Source organism: Sander vitreus, chromosome 3 (assembly GCF_031162955.1).
Source record: "Sander vitreus isolate 19-12246 chromosome 3, sanVit1, whole genome shotgun sequence".
Classification (NCBI taxonomy): domain Eukaryota; kingdom Metazoa; phylum Chordata; class Actinopteri; order Perciformes; family Percidae; genus Sander; species Sander vitreus.
Genome location: NC_135857.1, coordinates 2,582,649 through 2,603,394, shown reverse-complemented (window position 1 = coordinate 2,603,394; position 20,746 = coordinate 2,582,649). Strand labels below are relative to the sequence as shown.

General features: G+C 41.0%; 2 protein-coding genes across 2 annotated transcripts in view; both read right to left on the bottom strand.

Annotated features, from left to right (window-relative positions):
- The window catches only part of nbeab (neurobeachin b), a 118,642-nt gene extending 116,062 nt beyond the window's left edge, over positions 1 to 2,580 (bottom strand). The window contains exons 1-3 of the mRNA XM_078245694.1: positions 2,487 to 2,580; positions 1,246 to 1,365; positions 273 to 400 (exon numbers count right to left, since the gene is read on the bottom strand). Coding sequence (XP_078101820.1) covers positions 273 to 400; positions 1,246 to 1,365; positions 2,487 to 2,515 — 277 coding nt within the window. The 5' untranslated portion in view covers positions 2,516 to 2,580. The remainder of the gene's footprint in view (positions 1 to 272; positions 401 to 1,245; positions 1,366 to 2,486) is intronic.
- Positions 2,581 to 3,666: 1,086 nt separating this feature from the next.
- LOC144513704 (neurobeachin-like) overlaps positions 3,667 to 20,746 on the bottom strand; it is a 38,698-nt gene continuing 21,618 nt past the window's right edge. The window contains exons 15-23 of the mRNA XM_078244886.1: positions 19,925 to 20,142; positions 19,023 to 19,176; positions 17,211 to 17,391; positions 16,132 to 16,259; positions 15,712 to 15,777; positions 15,107 to 15,272; positions 13,016 to 13,421; positions 3,894 to 4,012; positions 3,667 to 3,686 (exon numbers count right to left, since the gene is read on the bottom strand). Coding sequence (XP_078101012.1) covers positions 3,667 to 3,686; positions 3,894 to 4,012; positions 13,016 to 13,421; positions 15,107 to 15,272; positions 15,712 to 15,777; positions 16,132 to 16,259; positions 17,211 to 17,391; positions 19,023 to 19,176; positions 19,925 to 20,142 — 1,458 coding nt within the window. The remainder of the gene's footprint in view (positions 3,687 to 3,893; positions 4,013 to 13,015; positions 13,422 to 15,106; positions 15,273 to 15,711; positions 15,778 to 16,131; positions 16,260 to 17,210; positions 17,392 to 19,022; positions 19,177 to 19,924; positions 20,143 to 20,746) is intronic.

Below are 20,746 nucleotides of genomic sequence, written 5' to 3'. Positions count from 1 at the left end.
AAATAGTCCTCAATATGTGGAGTGAATCATGAGGGAGACAGAACATGCAGATGTCACAAGATGAATGAAAGGGAAAGCAGATGTAATCAGACTGTGACAGACTCCCACTTGCTTGTGTGCAAAATAGTGACTCTGCTGTCAACACCTACTACTGCGTATGCATCAATAAGGAAGCTACATATAATGTAGTGTAGTACAATGGTAGGGTGGTGGGGGCGGGACTCCACACACAGCTCAGGGAATAAAAAAAACGCACTCAACAACATCTGTACCTTCTATGAGCAGCTCCTGCCCATGGCTGCCCAGCAGGGTGCGTGACAGAAAGGGTGCAAAGTCCACGAAGATCTCTCTCAGCAGGGGTGCCACCTTCTCCAAAGCCCTCTCTAGCTTCGTAGTAATGCTGTCAAAGAAAACACATCAAGACAGAAGTCATAAAAGGAGATTAGACACTTGAATTAGAAGTAGAAATGTAAGGGAGGTAGCGTTGTGCGCCTTCCATCAAGGGTGATGCAGAAAAAGAGCAGTGAGGGGCCTCCCAGTCGACCCAGTGCACACAGCTAACACCAGTTAGTGTGTAGCCAGACTGACAGAGTCCCAGTGGGTGCAGAGGGTAACCAACACATTTCCAAGGGTGCAAACCAAAGTGGATGTTCATGGGATTATGGTTGCTATCACTGGATATGTCAATAAGATAATATTTTATGTTGTCAAAAAGCCATGTTAACACTGGGTTTTTTTGCATTCAAAGTGGATTTCTCAGCAGTAGTTTGCATTCTTTGTTGTGACATGTTACCAGGCTTGCACATGGAATCGCAGTTGTTCAAGACTGCAGAGGGAAGTTCCTTATCTCCTACACAGTCACTACATGCTGCTGCCTGACATTATCTGAGCACCTCAGAGAAACTGTGAGCTGGAGTCATGCAGCCATACAACCCAGACTGGTATACAAGCAGAGATACGACTCAAGCTGAAACATATCTCTGTGCTCCTACTGTATGTGTACACACACACAAATACTAGGCAGCATGAGGTGAGTAGAGGCTTGTTTTCCCAGCTAAGATGGGCAGAGAGTGGTAGGATAGAGAGAAACAGAGAGAGGGGAGAGGAAAGGTTGGGTTTAGGATTTGCATGAGTGTGTAGTGTAATCTGCCTTCCAGCACCCTGGGAAAACACAGCAGAGGGATGACATACTAGCATTAAAAGCAGGGTGAATGGGGTCTAGGTGGCTAACATGAATGTCCTTGCCTAAGACACTGGCCTGCATCTCTGGAGGCTGCTTGTAATCCTGTCAGGGAGCTAAAGGGTTTGAGCTCGCGAGGTGTCAGTCCCTGGCGTAGTGGACACTGGTCCACTTCACAAAAGGCACTGAAATAGAGAGAAAAATGAAAAAGGAAACCACAGGCAGTACTTGCTTCATGTTGCTTTGTGACTAAATGGTTGGGCTCATGAATTATTTCTATAATACATATTATAAAATACATAATTATACACATATTTATTGCCAGTAGACTGGAGCAGGCAGGTCAGCTTGGATGTTTTCTTTCCTTATCTAAAATACAGTAAAAGGCTATGCAGCGAGAGTACTATCATTGACTTCACAGTAACACTAAGTGATGTCGGTTACTGCTGCCATGGCAACTGAAAAGAGAAAGAGAGACAAGAGAGTGTGGAGAAAGACCTGGGCTCTCGGCAGTCAGTGGGAGAGCAGGACTAAGGACGTCTGTAACAAACTATTAGCAAGTGAGGGAGAGATGTACACACAGAAATACACAAATAATTAGGCCAAAACACACCTCCCTTTTATTTGTGGTCTTTTGTTTTGACTATGTAGTGACAAAGAAAACTGTCTCATCAAAGGTGAGCATATAGACGCCGTAGTTATCCATCACATCAGATTCGTCAAAGAAATCAATCAGTTCAAAGGGAAAGCAAAAACAGAAAAATGACAAAAAAAAAAACGTGTTTAAAAGATAAGCTTCACACACAACTCTTGCGTTACTCGGTACAACTCGGTTGTACAGTATAAAATCAAAAACACACTTTTCTGATTCGTTCTGTTTTGTTGTCTCTTTCTATTTCTTCACTTACACTGTCACTGTCGAAATACGCACACACGTGGTACGCTCCATAGGGTTTGTCACGTAGTGGCCCCGTGCGCTGACATGCACTAACATGTGCAAGTGGCACGGTAACTGCCCAATGAAATGATGAACATTACAGCGTCTCTAAATCAAACACAACTAAGCCACACAGCCAACGGATGGGACGCAGCGCTCCACAAAATAAACTAAATATTGCAAATACTGCAACCCCTTTCGATATATAATATTGCGCAACGTGATATTGCGATAACGATATTGAGTCGATATATCATGCACCCCTACTCTGCGTATGAGTAGATTTTATACACAAGTCCCACAATTGGAATAAAGATAGTTTAACACAGGAAATACGAGTGTGAGTGAACAGAGAGGGCCCTGCTGTACCTCATGTTTTCTTCTGTGTCTTCAGGCATGGGGGCCACCGTCTGCACGGCCGGCAGGTTCTTACTGGTGGCTCCGTTGACAAAACTGGAGGAAGAGGAGGTGGAGGCAGCTGCATCAGTTGCTCCTGCAGGGACGACATTAGTGCAATGCACGAATACTTACAAATATGTATGTCTTTAACAATCTTTAATACTTTTACAGAGAAGTAAGGATTAACTATTAGGTAACGAAAATGCATTTAAAGAACAGTTATGTTGGCAAATCTTAAAAAAAAACATGAAATATGTTGACTGAAATTACACTTCAGGTTCACTTTCAGAGGCTGCAAATGGATGTAATGGCACACAGACTGAAATAGTAGAAAGTGGACTTCAGCAGTTTTCAACCAAGTCAAACAAATGAAAACTTGGTAAGAGTGTCACATCATGCACTGAATCTTTAATAATCCAAATGCACCTAAGATGGTTGTTGAAACTGGTGTCCAGCAGCAACATATGGAAACATTTTGCTAACTAAGACGGCAATGATGAAGAATCAACCGACATATCAAAACAACATTTTTTTTTACATATTACACTTAGTTGTGGTATCAAAGCCAAAATTAGGGTATGGTGATGGCAGTGATTTAAAGGTGAGCTCAGAGTCACAAGTAGAAAATCATGATGAGTGTCCATGTGAGAGGCTAAAACCAGAAGGAGTGAGATCATGGGGTCTGGGTGAGGGCCTGTGGCTTTAGCTGAAAGCACACTTTGACTTGGATACATTTCTCACATTCCTATAGAGGGGCTCAGTGAGGAAAGGGAGAGTTTTTTTTTTAATGGCGCACATTAAAAAAGGTGTTGGAGCTCCTAATGGTTCTTGGTGTTAAGTGGGTCCTTTCAGAGGCCCAGACTACAGGAGCCCTGAGGTGGTGCTGGCTTTATGCAGCAGAGCCCCAGGAGAAGCAACGTGACAGACAGACAGACAGACACACACACACACACACACAGTAAAGCCACGCGTAAAAATCATTTTCACTATCATAAAAGCATTTATTTAATATATAGTTCAGAGTGATTAAAATGGAGGTGTGTTTGATTGGCTTGTATCAGGAGGAATCCTTGTGGCTGAAGGAGAGCAGCTTTTATTTGTTAGAGCACAGAGCTGCTGCAGACACCGATAGGAAGTTAAAGAGGGCCATCTAGTGGTAACAATGAGCCCCTGCACAGGCACACAGGATCACTTAATCAGGCAAAGGGAAAAGACCTTTGTTTCTATTCTTGGAATGGAAGAATGAAAGGTCGTTAGGATGAACGGTCAGGACTCAAATTGCTCTTTTGCTCTTTTATTCAAAATGAACCACATCAGCGGGGCCGAACATAGTCATTAAAGCATAAGTACATTCCAGTGACCTTGTCCATGACCTACCCGTGGTGTTGATCATGCTTTTGGGGGTGGCAGAGGCGGCAGCAAAGATGTTGGGGGTGCTGCCAGCTGTCAGCCCGGCAGAGGTGCTGCTGCTGCTTCCCACTGTGTTAACTGCGAGGCTGCCAGGGGAGGTTTTCTTCACAGGCACCACCACACTCCTACAGGAAACACACACACACACACACACACACACACACACAGAGTATGCTTTGTACACACATGCACAAAAAGAATTATACTTATAAACAGTTAAAATACGAAAACAGAGAGTTCACATCTTTAGACTGTACTGCTGCAGCAAGTGTGCAAAATGGATTGAAAAGGGCAGCAGAGTGGCAGAGTGAAGAGGAAGCTGGAGGTGGTGGGTTTATACCCTTTATATGTATCTTCCAAAAGTGCCAAAGTGCCCTTGAGCAAGACACTAAATCCCTAGTCTATATCCATGACGTTCCATTTCTGGGATTGCTCCGTTGCCGCCAGAAATTCCGCCAGATGTCCCTTATTTCGGCCGGATGTCCGTCACCTTCCTCTGTCTTTGTGTTGGTGTTCTAACCTCTGGTGGATTTGTGAGGACTATGGTTAACTGCTCCTCAGATCTCTGCAGGGTAAATCCAGACAGCTAGCTAGACTATCTGTCCAATCTGAGTTTTCTGTTGCACGACTAAAACTACTTTTGAACGTCCACATGTTCCACCAAAACAAGTTCCTTCCCGAGACTATTTTGCAGAGGCACCGTGGCTCTGTCCGGCGCTAAGCTCCGCCCATGACGATTGTGATTGGTTTAAAGAAATGCCAATGAACCAGAGCACGTTTTTCTCCCATCCAGGAATGCTGTGTGGACTAGCCAGACCTTCCTCCGCAGCGCTGTGGAGGAAGGTCTGGCAAAGCAAGACTACTAAATCCTTAACAGCTCCAGGGTGCTGTAGCAACTGCAGGAGGTACAGTAACTGTATATATATATATAAGTGTGATAACTTCAAAGAATTATTTGGCTGTGGTATAATAATATAAAAAGACTGCTGGGCTAGAACTGTGGGTGAATTATACTTTTTCATTTTTGTCAGGAAAGTTATAGTTAAGCTGAATAACTTTTGAGTTTGCAATCTAGCCTGGGACTAGGGGTTAAAATGAACATATAGCAGGTTAGCTTTAAGACAGAAGTTGTCATAATAAAACTGGATCTGGAACAGAGGCTTTTCAGCCATTCACTTGGGAATCCAGAACATTCAGGACTTCCTTGACTTTTGATTCAACTTGCATATCATCCTTTCTGAAAAAAATAAATAATAATTTACATTTTAAAAGAAAAAAGGAGAACAATAATTAACTTCATCGTCTCTTACTGCTCTCAGGCCTGCCAGCATGAGCATGCCCAGATGTTAGTCAGTACATTTGGAAAGGTAAACATCCTGAGAGACACACACACACACACACACACACACACACACACACACACACACACGTGGCTGAAGTAAATAAACCTAAAAGGCAAGAGGCCAGCCAGCTACTACACTTTCCCTTACATCTGCCCTCTGCTCCCCTCTGCTCTGCTCAGACGAGCTGAAAACATCCCAGACCCTAATGAGAGGCTCTCCAGGAGAACAACTTGGCAGTTGTTACTGACATGCATCTGCATAGCTACGGTCTGTGTTTCCAACTGACAACGACGGCTCATTGAGCATGAGATTCAAGACCTTTCTATTTGGCATTTGCTCTGTACAGACACACAGAACAGCATCTGTTTCTTTTTACAGAAAGTACACGTAGAGTGTTAAGTTGCGGAGTATGGCCTATATATATATATATATATATACACATATATACATATATATATATACACATATTATATATATATATATATATATATATACACATATATACATATATATATATACACATATTATATACATATATATATATATACATATATATATACACACACACATATATATATATATATATATTTTTTTTTAAAGAAACAGAAACTTTTAAAGTAGAGATGCAGGAGAGGGCACCAAGGAACTGAAAAGTTAGATGAAACGATGAATAATTATATACATCAAATCAAGAAGGAAAAAAAAGAATATCCATGCATACATGAATGTATGCACATACATATTTCCATAGATATAAACTTAAATAATCATTTACATGTATACCAGCATACACGTTTTACACACACATCTGGATATAAACACTGTATGATGGATAATATAGGTACTAGAGTCCATACACACATTCTTACCTAGATACAAACATATATCAAAGTATACAAGAAAACAATACTAGTCCTACAGAGAACCATTTGTTCACCCCTCCCCACCCTTATATACCTATTAGAAACAATTATAATAGATATCTCTACTATAAAAATATTTCAAATAATAATATTTAACCATTTAACAAATTAACAAAAACCAACCAAGGGAAACTCATCTAGTGAATACACTCTTGCACCATGCCTACGTATATAACAGCCTAAATGGTGTCTGTACCAGCCCCTATCCATTTTGCTGATCCATGATTTAAATGTCTAAGCCATTGACTTATTGATACAGAATGAGGGGGCTGCCACCTTAATGCAAAAAATGTCTTTGCCGCTGTACAACCTGGGTGTTTGGTTTTTTGAGCCCCCAACGTCGTCTTCCAGGCAGCGCTGCCTGGAAGGCACGTGGATTAGGCAATGGTTAGGGTTAAGGTTAAGTGCCTTGAAGTCGACGTTGGGGGCTTAAAACACCATTGAGCTACAACCTGCCAGCCTGAGACTAGAGTCGTATTACAGAAGGAGTCGTCGATTAGAAGCATCAATTGTGGACTGCAAGCTAACTGACAGCTTGTCACAGTAGACAGAAAGGCAGTCACATCAAGCTAAAACTTTGGATGACATTCCCACATCATATGAAAATAATTTCCTTATTAAATTTGATGCACATAAAGTACAAATTGTTGCAGTTAACTTTTTCATTAAGGAGATTTTACTGGTGTCAAATTAAACCTATTTGAAATGAGTCAGTTGATCCAAGTTGAGATGAAATTGGAGTATGTCTATGCCATTTTGTTGTCCATTTATTCACCTTTTCAAAATGATGTTGATCAAAAATACAACCCGTGCAATACTGTTTCCATGCTTTTAAAATGCTTGTTCATATATTTATTGACTGTTAGATCAGTGGTTCCCAACCTGGGGTCCGGGGACCCCTCAGGGGGGCGGCAAAGATCACAGGGGGGGCGCAAGTCTTTATCTGGTTTGAGGTTGACATGTTAAACAAATTATGATAATACACTAGAATATATAATGTATACAAAAGTCAGTATGAAAACTATATATTTTTTGTTCTCGCTTAAAATTGTAGGCAGGCTTTTCTTAGACATGAGTAGGGGGGGCGCCAAGGGAAAAAGGTTGGGAACCACTGTGTTAGTGTATGTTGGACTATTTTATATTCAGGTACGGCACAGCAAATTTCGTTGTACACAATATTGTGCAATAATACAATAAAGACCATTCTATTATGTATGGGCTATCACTATACCATTTATGTTTGCACTGTTTAAAAGATAGGTCTGTATATACAATCTCCTTGAGAGAAATTGGTGCCATGTTGCTTACCATGTCTACTCATGGGGTTACTGAAGGACTGAACCAATTGTTATCAGACAAAACTAAAAAAGCAGAAAATATAGTTTAAATTGTGGAACTGAAAGGCTTTGTTCCCTGAAGATAGACACAAAAAAAAAAAAAAAAAATGGAAATAATTTTTATACTCAATATCCTACTGTAGCAGAAAAAGATGTTGGTAAATTTCTCCATCTCACTAGGTCTGATTCTATACATTTAAGAATATTAGTAAACATCCTATGGAAAGTCTTTCTAGAATAGGTTGTATTTGAATTCCTAAATATTTTAGATGGGAAACCACAGACACACTCATATCTGGCAGCTCGTCATTAGCAGCAGAGTTCAGGGGAAGTAACGTTGACTTGTTCCAAATTCAGGTGGAGATTTCACTAAACTCTTTAGAGATAATATGTTTGGAAGAGAATCTCTCACATCTTCCAAAAAATAACAAAATGTCATCTGCATAAAAAGATTTAAAAAAAAGCTCTGTTGAATAAAACAAAATATGAATTTAATGAACTTAGACTCTCTTATGGTATGGTCAATGCCAAAGGCAATAATAGCAAAGGATAAAAAAAGACTGAGTGGGTCCCCCTTTCTCCTACTTCTTGTTATTATAAAAGGGGGGGGGGGTACATTGTTAATTGTAATTACAGTAGCAGATGGGTTAGTGTAAAGTAATATTAATCATGTTAACAAAAGCATCACCAAATACCCATACATCTAAGCACTTTCCAGAGGTACAACGCCTCCAACCTTTTGAACGCTATTTCAGCATCAACTGATAACATACAGCAGCTCGTGCTTCCTGGCGGCAAGTCCATCATATCGAAAAATCGACGTGACCCTTAACAAAACCAGCCTGATCAGGATGAACCATAATCTGAACTAAAAGGACTGTACTAAATGCACATCGCCACTTTACATATTCTGTGTTGAGCACCATAACACTTGAACACACTGCGCTGCTAACTACTTACTACAGCACTTTAACACACTGTACCGTTGACCTTTTTTACCTGTTTTTAAAGTTTTTTTTATCTGGTTTTATATATTTTAGTCTATGTATTCTTACGTACGTCTGTATGATTGTTGTCTTTTTTTGTTGCACTGCACGTGGCTGGTGGAGAAAAGTCTTTTCATTTTCTTTATGTATGCAAGTACACAAGGAACTATGACAAAACATTTTTATCGGAATCTTAATCTGAATCAGTTTGGGAAAACATTTTGAGACGCTAAGACCATGTAAAACAACTTAATATTGATGTTATTAATGATAGCAGTGGCTTCCCTTTATTTGTGGAAGCTACTGTACAAAACATCACGTGGTGCTAAAAGAGAAAACTCATGAATCAAACATAAAAGAAAGGCTTGTGGAGGCTTGAGATGAAAGTTACACTTGTGACCTCATGTAGGAAAGCACCGACACACCATGAACCCAACCGACCTCTGTTCACATGCAATCTGATTGACCAAGGATTGAAGATGACGCAGTGAACTTGGATCTGCAAGAGCTGCCTGGCAGGAAGGAGAGGAAAAGCTTGTCCTTATCAGGTCTGCAGATTGCCTTTGGGTTTGTATGGGGTGCCAGATAATGTCTCGTCCAATGTCCGGCAGTTACTCTGGGTGACACAGGCCAGGCCTCTGCTCTGTCACAAGCTAAGCCTGCTGTCATCTGAAGCAAATCCCCAGGAATCCTCCCTCCACAGAACAACACAGGCTTTTACTGTTTTATGTTGTAATTGTTTATCCACTGTCCATCTCATAGATCAATTTAAACTTGCTGGACTCCATGTGAAACAAACCTTAACTTGACCTAGGTATTTCAGACTTTTGGGTAATTTATCTCGCATCCTTTTCTACTATACAACCTATTTCTCAAAATGATCAAAGCTGTGATGTTTTATGCAATAGATGTGCTAGCATAGAATAGCTATGTCGTTTCTCTATGGATAAAATACACAAAAAGTAGATTATATTGCACATTAAGTGACACACTGTTGCCTCATTGACAAGCGCCAACAGGCGTACAATACCAAAAATAACATTTTATGAAATGTGGCAGATCAAAATCTACTCAGTCAAGAGAGAGTCAGCGAAGCTTGAAAGCTAACTGAAATGTTATCAGATATAGATACAGCTGTGCTGCGAAGAACACTGATGACAAGCATCATTTATTTAGTAGATCGCTGTAGTGCTCTCCTCTGTGAATATATATTCTGCGATATCAGAACATCACTAGCATGTTTTGATTGTCGGAACTCGGCGTATATTTAATCTTGTTTTCCGAATTCATCCCTTGCCTGCACAGCAGAAGCGTGCCAGTTCTTTGGCATAGCCGGCGCGTTACATTAGATCTACAGATGTAGATAAAACATGAACTTCGTTTAATGAATAATGAATGAGCGGAGGACTCATGAATCATGCATAGATTATCTGGCGCATATTTTATTAATAGAATTGTCTTAATTGAGTTGCAGACGATAACGCAAGGATTAATCTTGGGATTAATAATGAATGAGGTCTGCAGCTGTGGGAGATGACTGCAGTGTAAAGTATAACCAAAGAAATGCTTGCTTTTTAAACCCAGCAGATGAAATCTATTCTAATAGTGCTTTACTCAGGGATACAGGAATAGATACAGAGGAAATGTGCTTACTTCCCACTCGCAAATTCAATTAAAACCAATTATCATTGCTTTACATTATGGGGAAAATTAAACATGTAAGCACAAACAATATCTCATAGAGCTAATTTGGAGACTTTTGGGAAAGAAGAGGGAGGAAGTTAAGCATTAGTGAAGTATGTCTGTACTGTATTCCCATCTGGTCTAAGGGACATCTGGATGTTGAGCAATTTAAACCTCCTCTATGAGAGTCTCTAGGAGGGGGCCTCTGCAACGACTGCCCCTGTGCGCTCCACTTTAAGCCATTTTTCGCCTCCTTTTTCCTTTTTGATGTTGTCACTCCCAATCTATTGTCGCCCTGACAGACAAATGAAAGGCCTGTCCACGTCTGGCAGCTCATTTCGCTGGCAGGTGGCAAACAATTAGACACAGCAAATAGAGGCTACAGGGGGAGCGACATGAAAAGCATGAGACAAAGTTGTATATGTGGTCAGGAGGGTTTGTGTGAAAGCATTTCAAAAATAATACACTTTGCCGTGGCGACTCATTTCAGGCTGCCAGTTCCCATTACGGGTGTGAGTGGTGAGGGCGACAGGGCTGGCTATGGTGTGGCGTGAGGCCGCTTCTGTTTAATCTGTCATCAACGCCCTGGAGACCCCCACCCCTCTCAGCTGTCCTCTCTCCACATCCTCCTCCATCTTTCCCCTATTCATCAGGCTCACCTCAGACCCAGCTCAGCAGCAGCAGCATGCATTAAAAAGCAGGGAGGCCCCATTGTTCCTCCTGACTCAGTGTGTCCTCCGCCGTCTCTCTGGAGCCTGGCAGTGACTACACGGACACACACAACTCAAACTCTACCAAATTAGTGGAGTACAGAGGACAGCATGGGCTTTTGGTTGTGCTCAACCAACTCAAATTACTTCCAGAAAAATAATGATTATCTTTATCAACCATAGGAGACAAGGATCAGAGGCTTGCAGGTTTGTAAACTCCCAAATCCAGACAGATTACTGTGTGGTTTTATCTAATCCAGGAACGTAAATAAACCGCAGCGGTGCCGCAGTGCTTCAGAGACCTTTTCAAACACAGGAATTCTTTGTTGTGGGATGAGTACAATACAAGTGGCCTGAAATGAATAATGTGTTGCATTCTACTACTTAGAAACCATTAGTGGTATACTGGGTAACTAACATAAACCCAGAGGATTAACATCAGCATATTACGGTCGCTTGACTGGTAGCACACACACACGCATGCGCACACACGCACGCACACACACACACACGCGCGCGCACACACACACACACACACACACACACACACACACACACACACACACACACACACGTTTGTTTCACTATCTTTGTGGGGACCCGTCATTGACATAATGCATTCTCTAGCCCCTTACCCTAACCTTAACCATCCCAACTAAATGCCTAACCTTAACCCTTACCCTCACCCTAACCAGAACCTCATTCTAACCCTAATCCTAAAACCAAGTCTTAACCCTCAAACAGACCTTTAACCTTGTGGGGTCCAGCATTTTGGCCCCACAAGGCTGTGCAGACCCCACAAGTATACTGGACTCCCGGTTTTTGGACCCCACGAATATAGTAAAACAAACAAACACACACACACACACACACACACACACACACACACACACACACACACACACAGAGAAATGAAATGTTAACCTCAGAGAATGATGGTCTGTTTTTGGCTTTAACTAAGTTTGCTTTACTTATTAAAAACAATATAAAAACTCAAGTTCAGTTAAAAGGACAATACTGTTGTTTTTTAGTTATTGCGTCTTACTGTAGATACAAATCATGTACGGTACGGTGTACTTAAAATATCTGCTGTCCACTTCAAATGCAAGTTGTATAGTTTAGATTTAGAGTCCCAAGTTACATTATAATATTCCTTATAATTGTGTTTCAATGCCATGCTTAACACAGCAAAGATTTTTTTTTAAATAACGCGGTACATATGTTCACTCTGATGGATTTGACAAGTCAAAGAAATGCAATAACTAATATCCATTAGGTATTTGGAAAATACATTCAAAAAGCAGCAACAGCAAGGGTTTCAAAGAGGTTAACTGTGATGCAAAGAACATGATTTTTTTTTAGAGCTGGGCAATATATCGATATTATATCGATATCGTGATGTGAGACTAGATATGTCTAAGATTTTGGATATTGTAATATGGCATAAGTGTTGTCTTTTCCTGGTTTAAAGGCTGCATTACAGTAAAGTGATGTCCCAGGCTGTTGTAACTGTTCTATTATCTGCCTTTACTCACTTAGTCATTATATCCACATTACTGATGATTATTTATCAAAAATCTCATTGTGTAAATATTTTGTGAAAGCACCAATAGTCAACACTACAATATCATTGCGGTATCAATACCGAGGTATTTGGTCAAAAATATCGTGATATTTGATTTTCTCCATATCTCCCAGCCCTAGATTTTTTGTAAATGGGCTAAAATATGCAAAAACTCTAGTACGCTTCTGAACTTAAAAAAATAGGGATTTTGGAGGCACCTACAATTGGTGCTTGGATCAAGAATATGGCGCAATGTATGACCATGGAGAGACTGACATATATATATATTGAGAGACAAATTGGAGTGTATGAGAAAATCTGGACGCCATTTGACCAGTTTGTAAAAGAAGAAGAAGTGGGGAGCTGCTACTGTGATACTGTCATATAATTAGCTTTTTGTTGAGAGAGACATTTTCTTGTGGGTTGGGACGGGGTTTTTGAAAATGTTATTTGCAATGAAGAATTAATAAAAACATTGTTAAAAAACAAAAAAATACAGTGATTTTCTGCACAGCAGACTACCAACTGATGACACTTCCTCACCTGTCAAAGGAGTGAAACTGCATGGGCAGCATGGCCTGGGCGTTGGCAGCAGGGTCTGGGTAGGACACAGGCTCCAGCCCGGCCTCCATGCCCTCCACTGGAGCTGCCACCAGGCTCTTCAGAATCTCCTTGACATTGATGCCCTTTTTGGGCTGGCTGATGCTGATAATGGAGGAGGACGGTTTCAGCACCTCCACGCTGAGTGATTCAGACACACTCTCCTGGGACTTCTTCACCTCTGAGGACAGTGTAGATATGATATGTCCCACGCTGTTATCCAGATCAGACCCGTTCAAGACACTGGCTACCTGCTCCTCTCTGATACCAGAGTCCGTGTGGGGAAGGGAGCTCTCCATGTGAAGGTCTGATGGCGCAGGACGGTCCTTACAGCTGTCAAATGGTGTTTCTGTAGAGCGAACACACACACACACACACACACACACACAAAATAAGTACAGAACATATAGAGGATCTAAATGCCATTAATCTCAGACCACGGTTTAGTATTAATATTAGTTTCACTGGAATTAAGATCAGAATTTAAATAGTCAATAATTACATTTTTAACCCTACACTATACAGATCAACATATCACAAATATTTATCATAGTTGGTCTATCTATATGCCCACTACCAACATACTATTTGCCAAGAGAAGTAAGAAATGGGTATTTAAAACTGAATATTTAACAAAGAGCAATGAATGAAACTGCATTGCAGAGCCAACTTTACATTCCAAGCCAAAGAGTAAATTAAGCATGTGCAGAAAGAGCCATTTGCCAACGCAGCTTCTTAGATCTCTCTCCAGAAGCTCCGATCCTCTGGTGAGATGATCTCTCTGTTATTCTCCTGCTGTGCTAATAAAACATAAATCCTTTTTCTTCAGCTTCCTCCTGCCTAAAGCCTTTGGGAGATAGCTATTTCACGGCTTTGAAACAGTGACAGGAGTCAGATAGCTTCTTTATTATTTTGGTACATAATATACTGTCCCTGTCTATATACATGAGATGCTGGGTGTGACCCAAGACGTTGTTTTCCTAAATCTGCAGCACTCTGTCTCTTCATACGTTGAACATGCATTGTCTATATAGCGAACAACTGTTTGCTTTTTTCCCCAGAAACCTGCAGAGGTGCCTTTCTAGTCTGATTTTGCTTAATTGTGACACAGTGTTTACCTACTGTAGATGCAAGGCCGGCTATATTAATATTCATCACATGCCCCCTTAACGAGGTCAACGGGGCCTGATTTAGCCAGCAAGTCGTCTGACTTCCTGGTCCATCAGACAATCGTCTGCCACATGCCGTCTGGAAAATTCCCCCATTTTCTGGTGAAATTTATGAAGGCGGCAGTGTGCCTTTCTCCTCCCAGCAACCTCTATGATCCCATTCTCCTCTGGTGGATTGCTTGCCTAATGGGCACTGACAGATGGGGCTGAAAATAGCAAGCCTGGCTCCACTGCCCCAAAAACCCACAGTAGTTGGCCAGCATGCTGCTGCTTTCCCATCTCTCAACTTCTCACTGCTCATCTTCTCTTTTCTTTCTTCTCTTTCTCTGTGTGTTTCAAGCTCCTCAAATTACGCTTCCATATTTCCTTTGGCCTCTCTCCTCTTCCTCATTTCTTTTATTCACTTCACCTTTTGTCTGAATGGAAGTTGATAAAGTGTGCTTACTCGTGCATCTCATAATAGCAAGTTGGCACTGCGGCAGACATTGTGTTAAACCTTTGTAGGCAGCCACTGATTTCCTTTCATGTGGCTTAATGTATGATTTATGACTTGAGGCATATACTACCTTTCATTTCAGGGAGAACGATGATGCCTATTCAAGTTCATAACTACCATCTCCAGCCCCAGTTAATTCTGTGCGGTGCAATTAGCAGAGCTCATGAATAAATCATAGGTGAGCCAGTAGAGTGTGGGCAGGGTATCCCTCCTATTTAACTGAATGAGCTTTGAGCCCAAGCAGGCAGCAGTGCATCAGAAAGGACCAAGGACACTTAACATTCATCTGTATCAGACACAGTCAGCACAAGCTAAGATTAGTGAACAGGAAGAATGGATGTAAGAGGGATAGGGCACAGCTGTCAGCACCTGTGCTTGTTGGTGAGTTGATCTCCTGACGCATGCTGCGGCCTGATTGGCTTATCCTGGCAGTCTCCCGTTGGGGCTCCAGGATGTCGCGGTACTTGGAGACCATGAGCACAGAGATGAAGTACACCACAGCTAAAGCCAGGAATTGGGCTTGCTTACTGTCATCCTGTGGATAAGAATCACAATAAAGTTACGCCACTCTCTATTTAGAAGATCTCATTTCACACAATGCACTGCTGCTCTCTGAAAATGGTTCTCTTACAGCCAATGCACCGTGCATAGACCATGACAACACATTCAAAGTACTGACATTATTCTCTAACATATGTCTAATACTAAAATATGTGGCTTTGAAATATATCCATTTAAATGTTGCGGGAATGTGTTCAACAGACAGCCGCTCAGTTGACAAGGACACCTTTGGTGTTTCACCTGTTGATAGTAGGGTATTACATTGCGCACCTGTTTGTCTGCCAAAAAAAAAAAAAAACTAATCCTATTTTACTCTTCCTTTCTACCTGCAGCCAATCTTTGTGATTTATGTACAAGCTCTGCACACACACACACACACACACACACACACACACACACACACAAGCACTCACCACATCACGAAACACCACGGCGCGCAGTCGACTGATGTCCACATCCTGCAAAAGGCGATCAGGGTCCTTGATGGGAGACAGGTTACTAGGGACAGTCTCTATGGCTGTCTAAAGCAAAAAGACAACACAATATGACATGCTACTCTGTTCAGTTAAAGCTCAGTTAAACTGTATACTGCCAATACTTTACTTTTCACATGATTTAAGAGATCAGAAAAACGGTCAAAAAATCTGCCAACATTTGTATGTTAGTACACAAAGACAGATTTAGTACTATGGGGGGTGTAAATGACCGTTAGAATGGGAGAGCTGATTTAGCGTCGGTACAGGTCACATTATAAGGATGGGGCAAAGTGTTCTTAAAGTAAAATGCAATGTATAAATGAAATGTCCTAGGGGCACAGAAACCACACATCCTACCTTGTTGGACGTCACAGCATTTTGCAGGTTTTCATGAGTCTTGTTGTTGTTGGTAATGGAATACTTAAGTCCTCTGTCTCTGTGTCTCTGCCTGCACTCGAGACAATTCCTAACAGCCACACAACACACTGCACATACACAGAGACACGCACGCACACACACGCACACACAGCATACAAATAGGCTCTCATTTCAGGGTTAAAAGTAAATTAAATGTTGATAACATGCATGACCTCTTTAAAATGAATCAGTTATCTCTGATGACTATTTGTTCCAGGCTGTCGGGACAGAGACCGGGAGTTAAAATCATCAGCCAGACTGATTTCACACTGAAGCCAGTGATGAGAAATTGTATGTTTGCACCAAGGACACTGAAGTCTGAAGGCGATTTCCCATCCCCCAGAGCACAACTTGGAGTCAACAATCCAGCAAACACAGGCTCGCGCACACACAGACCCACAGGCGCAAACAGATATAGACACAGAAACACTCTCACATGCCCAGCTAAAAAGAGACACAAACACTTTTTTTTCTATGACTGTTTCATGTATCCAATAATTCTGCTAAAACAACTGTACTCTACATTTATTCAGCTACTCTACATATTATTCTACTTTGCATTCAAATGCAATTCATCAAATCTCTATTATGTACACAGACACATTCAAACACACAAGGGCAGAGAGGACCTCGTGACTTTTATGAGACACACCAACGACTAACACAAAAGGCTACCATTTGCAAAGACTACCCGATTGGACTGCAAATGAATCTCTCTGCTCATTATGAATTCCTAAATGATGATCATGTCGGTTTTTACTGCTCCAAACTGCAACAAATCCCTGCACATTCTCCAGCAAAGGAGAATGGCAAAGAAATAGCAAAGGACTCTTAAATTAATTAGCTTTGCTGATCAAACAGAGGATTTTCGGGGATTAGAGGAATTATTAGCGTGTGAAGAGAATACCGTCCTAGCATTTTCTAGCTCATCAATTTTCCAGTGTGACTGGCAAAAGATGCAATGGAGATGCACAAAGACAGATGTAATTGTTTTAGTGTCTCCCTGCTCATGACCTTACCAAGTCTGAGGCACTGACGCATCAGGCCCCCAGAGGACATGTTCTTCTCAGCCTCAATCTCACTGAAGTTGAGGGAGCTGGAAAACACCAACACGTCTACCATCACCATGAGACGGGACAGGAAAGTGATGGCCGTCTCCGAGGACATGCCCTGTGTTGCCTCGACGTTCTCAGACTCCGTCTTGCACAAGCAACAAAAAAGACACCAGTCACATTAAAACCAAAGTGCACGTGTACAATATCATCTCGGCCACATTCTCACCACTAGCTGTGTTTAAAGTAGGGCTCGGCAATATAGCGATATTATATGGATATTGATATATGAGGCTAGATATCGCCTTAAAATTTAGGATAGTGTAATATTCTGATATGACAAGATTTGTCTTTTCCTGGTTTTAAAGGCTATATTACAGTAAAGTGATGCCATTTCTGAACTTACTAGACTGTTCTAGCTGTTCTGTTTACACATTACTGATGATGTCCCTGTCTTACTCCCCCATGTACCTCTGTGTTCCTCTCGGTATACGTCTTTATTGCTGTCTGCGTTGTATTTCAAATTGTATTTAATGTCATTTAAACTGTATGTATTTCTAATGTATTTCATTTTCTAGCCCTCCTTCCCTTAGGGAAAGAGAACCTGTTCTTAATGACGGGCCTGAAAAAATAAAGGTGAAATAAAAAAAATAAAAACATTATTTCTTACAAATCTCATTGTGTACATTTTTTGTGAAAGCACCAATTGTCAACCGTACAATATCGATATAATGGTAAAAAAATATCGTGGTATTTGATGTTCTCCATATCGCCCAGCTCTGGAGTAAAGCATTATTCTTTTCAACAGAAACAAGCAAAAGAATATGGAAAGAGGGTGATATCACAACTATAGGTCAGGAAGAAGGCAGCAGCATGGACCATTATTATTATGCCTGGGTGAGTAGAGATCATATTCAAAATTGTAAAAAATGAGTGGAGGGTTTGATAAATAGAAATAAAATGTTCTATGATTTGATCTGAGTTCGGCTGATTATCAAATAATATTTTTTTTAAATAATTTATACTCTTTATTGATCCCCAATAGGGAAATTACAATTTACACTCTGTTGTTATTACACACTACACACAGGCCTGAAATACACACACACACACACACACACACACACACACACACACGCTCAGGTCCTTTCACATGCACTAATGGAGAGATGTCAGAGTGAGTGGGCTGTAACTGCTGAACAGGCGGGATATTTTTTCCATATGCTTTTTGGGTCGAGCCCAAGCAGACACTTTTTTGTTTGCTCTCCTTTCCTCTGTGTTGAGACATGGAGAGGTTTTCTAAAGAAATATTTGAGAAGGGTGCCATCTGCACCACTCCAGAGGGATAGTACAATTTTAGATCTATTTAATGAGTATTAAGCACAAAAAGGGTTGTGAATACAGTAATTAAGAGAGAGAAATTTAAATAATAACCGTGGCACTCGAGACATGCACACACGAAATAAACAAAATATGATGATTAAAGTCCAGGCAGCTCAAAACTGCTAATTAAATCTGATAATTACAGTAGATCGATAAAAGTAAACACGAATGACACACAGGGAAGTTAATTACAAACTGTTGCAAGTAATGTCCTCAGCATTAATTGTAGCAAATGGAAGCTGAGCAAATAAAGGAGGCCCTAATCAATAAACACGTCTTATCGCCCACAGGTACGTCCTGTGGTGAACTACAGACAACCACAGACCAAACGGTTATAATGAAACTACCACTAGATGGCATTATCCACCCACAGGGAAGACAGGGAGGTGCACTTACAGTAGGAGAGGTGGCAGCTGAGAGAAGGGGCAAGATCCCTCCACAAGCGATAATGATGTTGTCTACCATTTGTGAGATGAGGTGGATGGCGTTGTGGACAAATATGATGTTCTCGTTACTATTAACAAAGTCCATGACAGATTTGGTGGCGTGGCTGCGAGGGAAAGAAGAGGAAAAAAATGGATTATTGTGAGTACAAGCATTTTTCACATTATATAAATCATATGGCAATCCTAATGTGCAATAAACTAAAAACATGTATAGGTTTTGTACATACAGTCTATGGGTGTATAGAAAAAAAAGGCAGATTGCATTCGGTATATCATCAGGTAATAAAAGTACATCAGGGTACCCCCAGGATTCTCCAAGTTAAATTAAAGACTTTTCAAGACCTTTTTAATACTACCTAGGATGAAATATAATGCCCTAACTTCATGGCAATATAATGGAAAATCAGTATGAATTTTAAGCCAGAGAAAAGAATTATTCACAAGTAACATTATCTGAATTACCTGAGTCCTCACATTCATATTTAATACACAATAGCTTTGTGAGGTGTGGTTGTACTCTAATATTTGTTACATTAATATCTCTTATGCCAAGAAACTGAATATACAAAATAAATAAAGAGTAAATTGTAAGGTTACATACACAAGACATTTATTTATGACGTTACTGTATTTATTTAATCCTACGAAAGGACAAGAAAAAATATAACACCTTTGTTAAATGAAATGTAATACTTTTAGGGCCTTATTTTTGGAATATTTAATTTAATATCTTTTTAAATACTTGTATACCCCACGGGCACCCTGTTAGTTCTGATGTGGAAGGGTCATCTGAGTATGACTCTAAGCAGCATGCTCCCTCTCTCTCAAGCGCACATTAACCCCTTCACACACCTCCTCCAGACGTGGACGTCGCTCTCCAGTGCACACAGCAGGTCAGTGAGCAGTCTCTGGTGCATGGCTGACCATTTGAACTCTGGGATGCGGAACATAGTGGTGCGTGGGCCGGGGCTGAACTGCTGTCGCTGTTCTTCTGTCATGGGAGTCCCCCGGAGGCCCAAGTCCACACGAATGTCTCTCTCCATCTGAGAGGCTAGGCGGCCATGCAGACTCTGATGGGAGACCAGTTAATCAGTAACAAACAGTAAACTAATTAATTTGGCATCACGCATACAATCACTGTCCATCATGAGATACTGTTTACAGACTAGTTGCTAATCTTATCCTTCTGTTAAGATGGATAGTGCGCCCCTAATGAGATATAATGCTACTGTCATGCTATGAATGATGAAGTGCCAGATTTAATGCAACACCAATGCACTTTTCCTCTTCGGTCCCCCTACAGGTTGGAAGTGGAATTGTCCATTACCGCTGTCATATGTCTCACTGAACTACAGATCCGCTACCCGATCTGGCAAACTTGCATAGCGCAGTTATAGCCAATAGAGGGCCGCAAAGTGAAGGCAGAAGTGCCGCTCACCCTGTTACGAGTTGATGAACCACTGAAACCATTTTGGAAACATTATTTTAAGGTACAAAAGAATCTTTGGTGTTGCTTTAAGTGAGTCCTCGGATAACCTCTTCCTGCCTCTGGGTAAAGAAAAAATACCACAAGCTTAATGCAACCTCTAAATATACCAGTTAAGTTGAATGAGTCAGCAAGGTGCTGCAAAAAAAGAAAAGAAAAATAGCCTGTTTAAAAAGCAGCAGCGATGA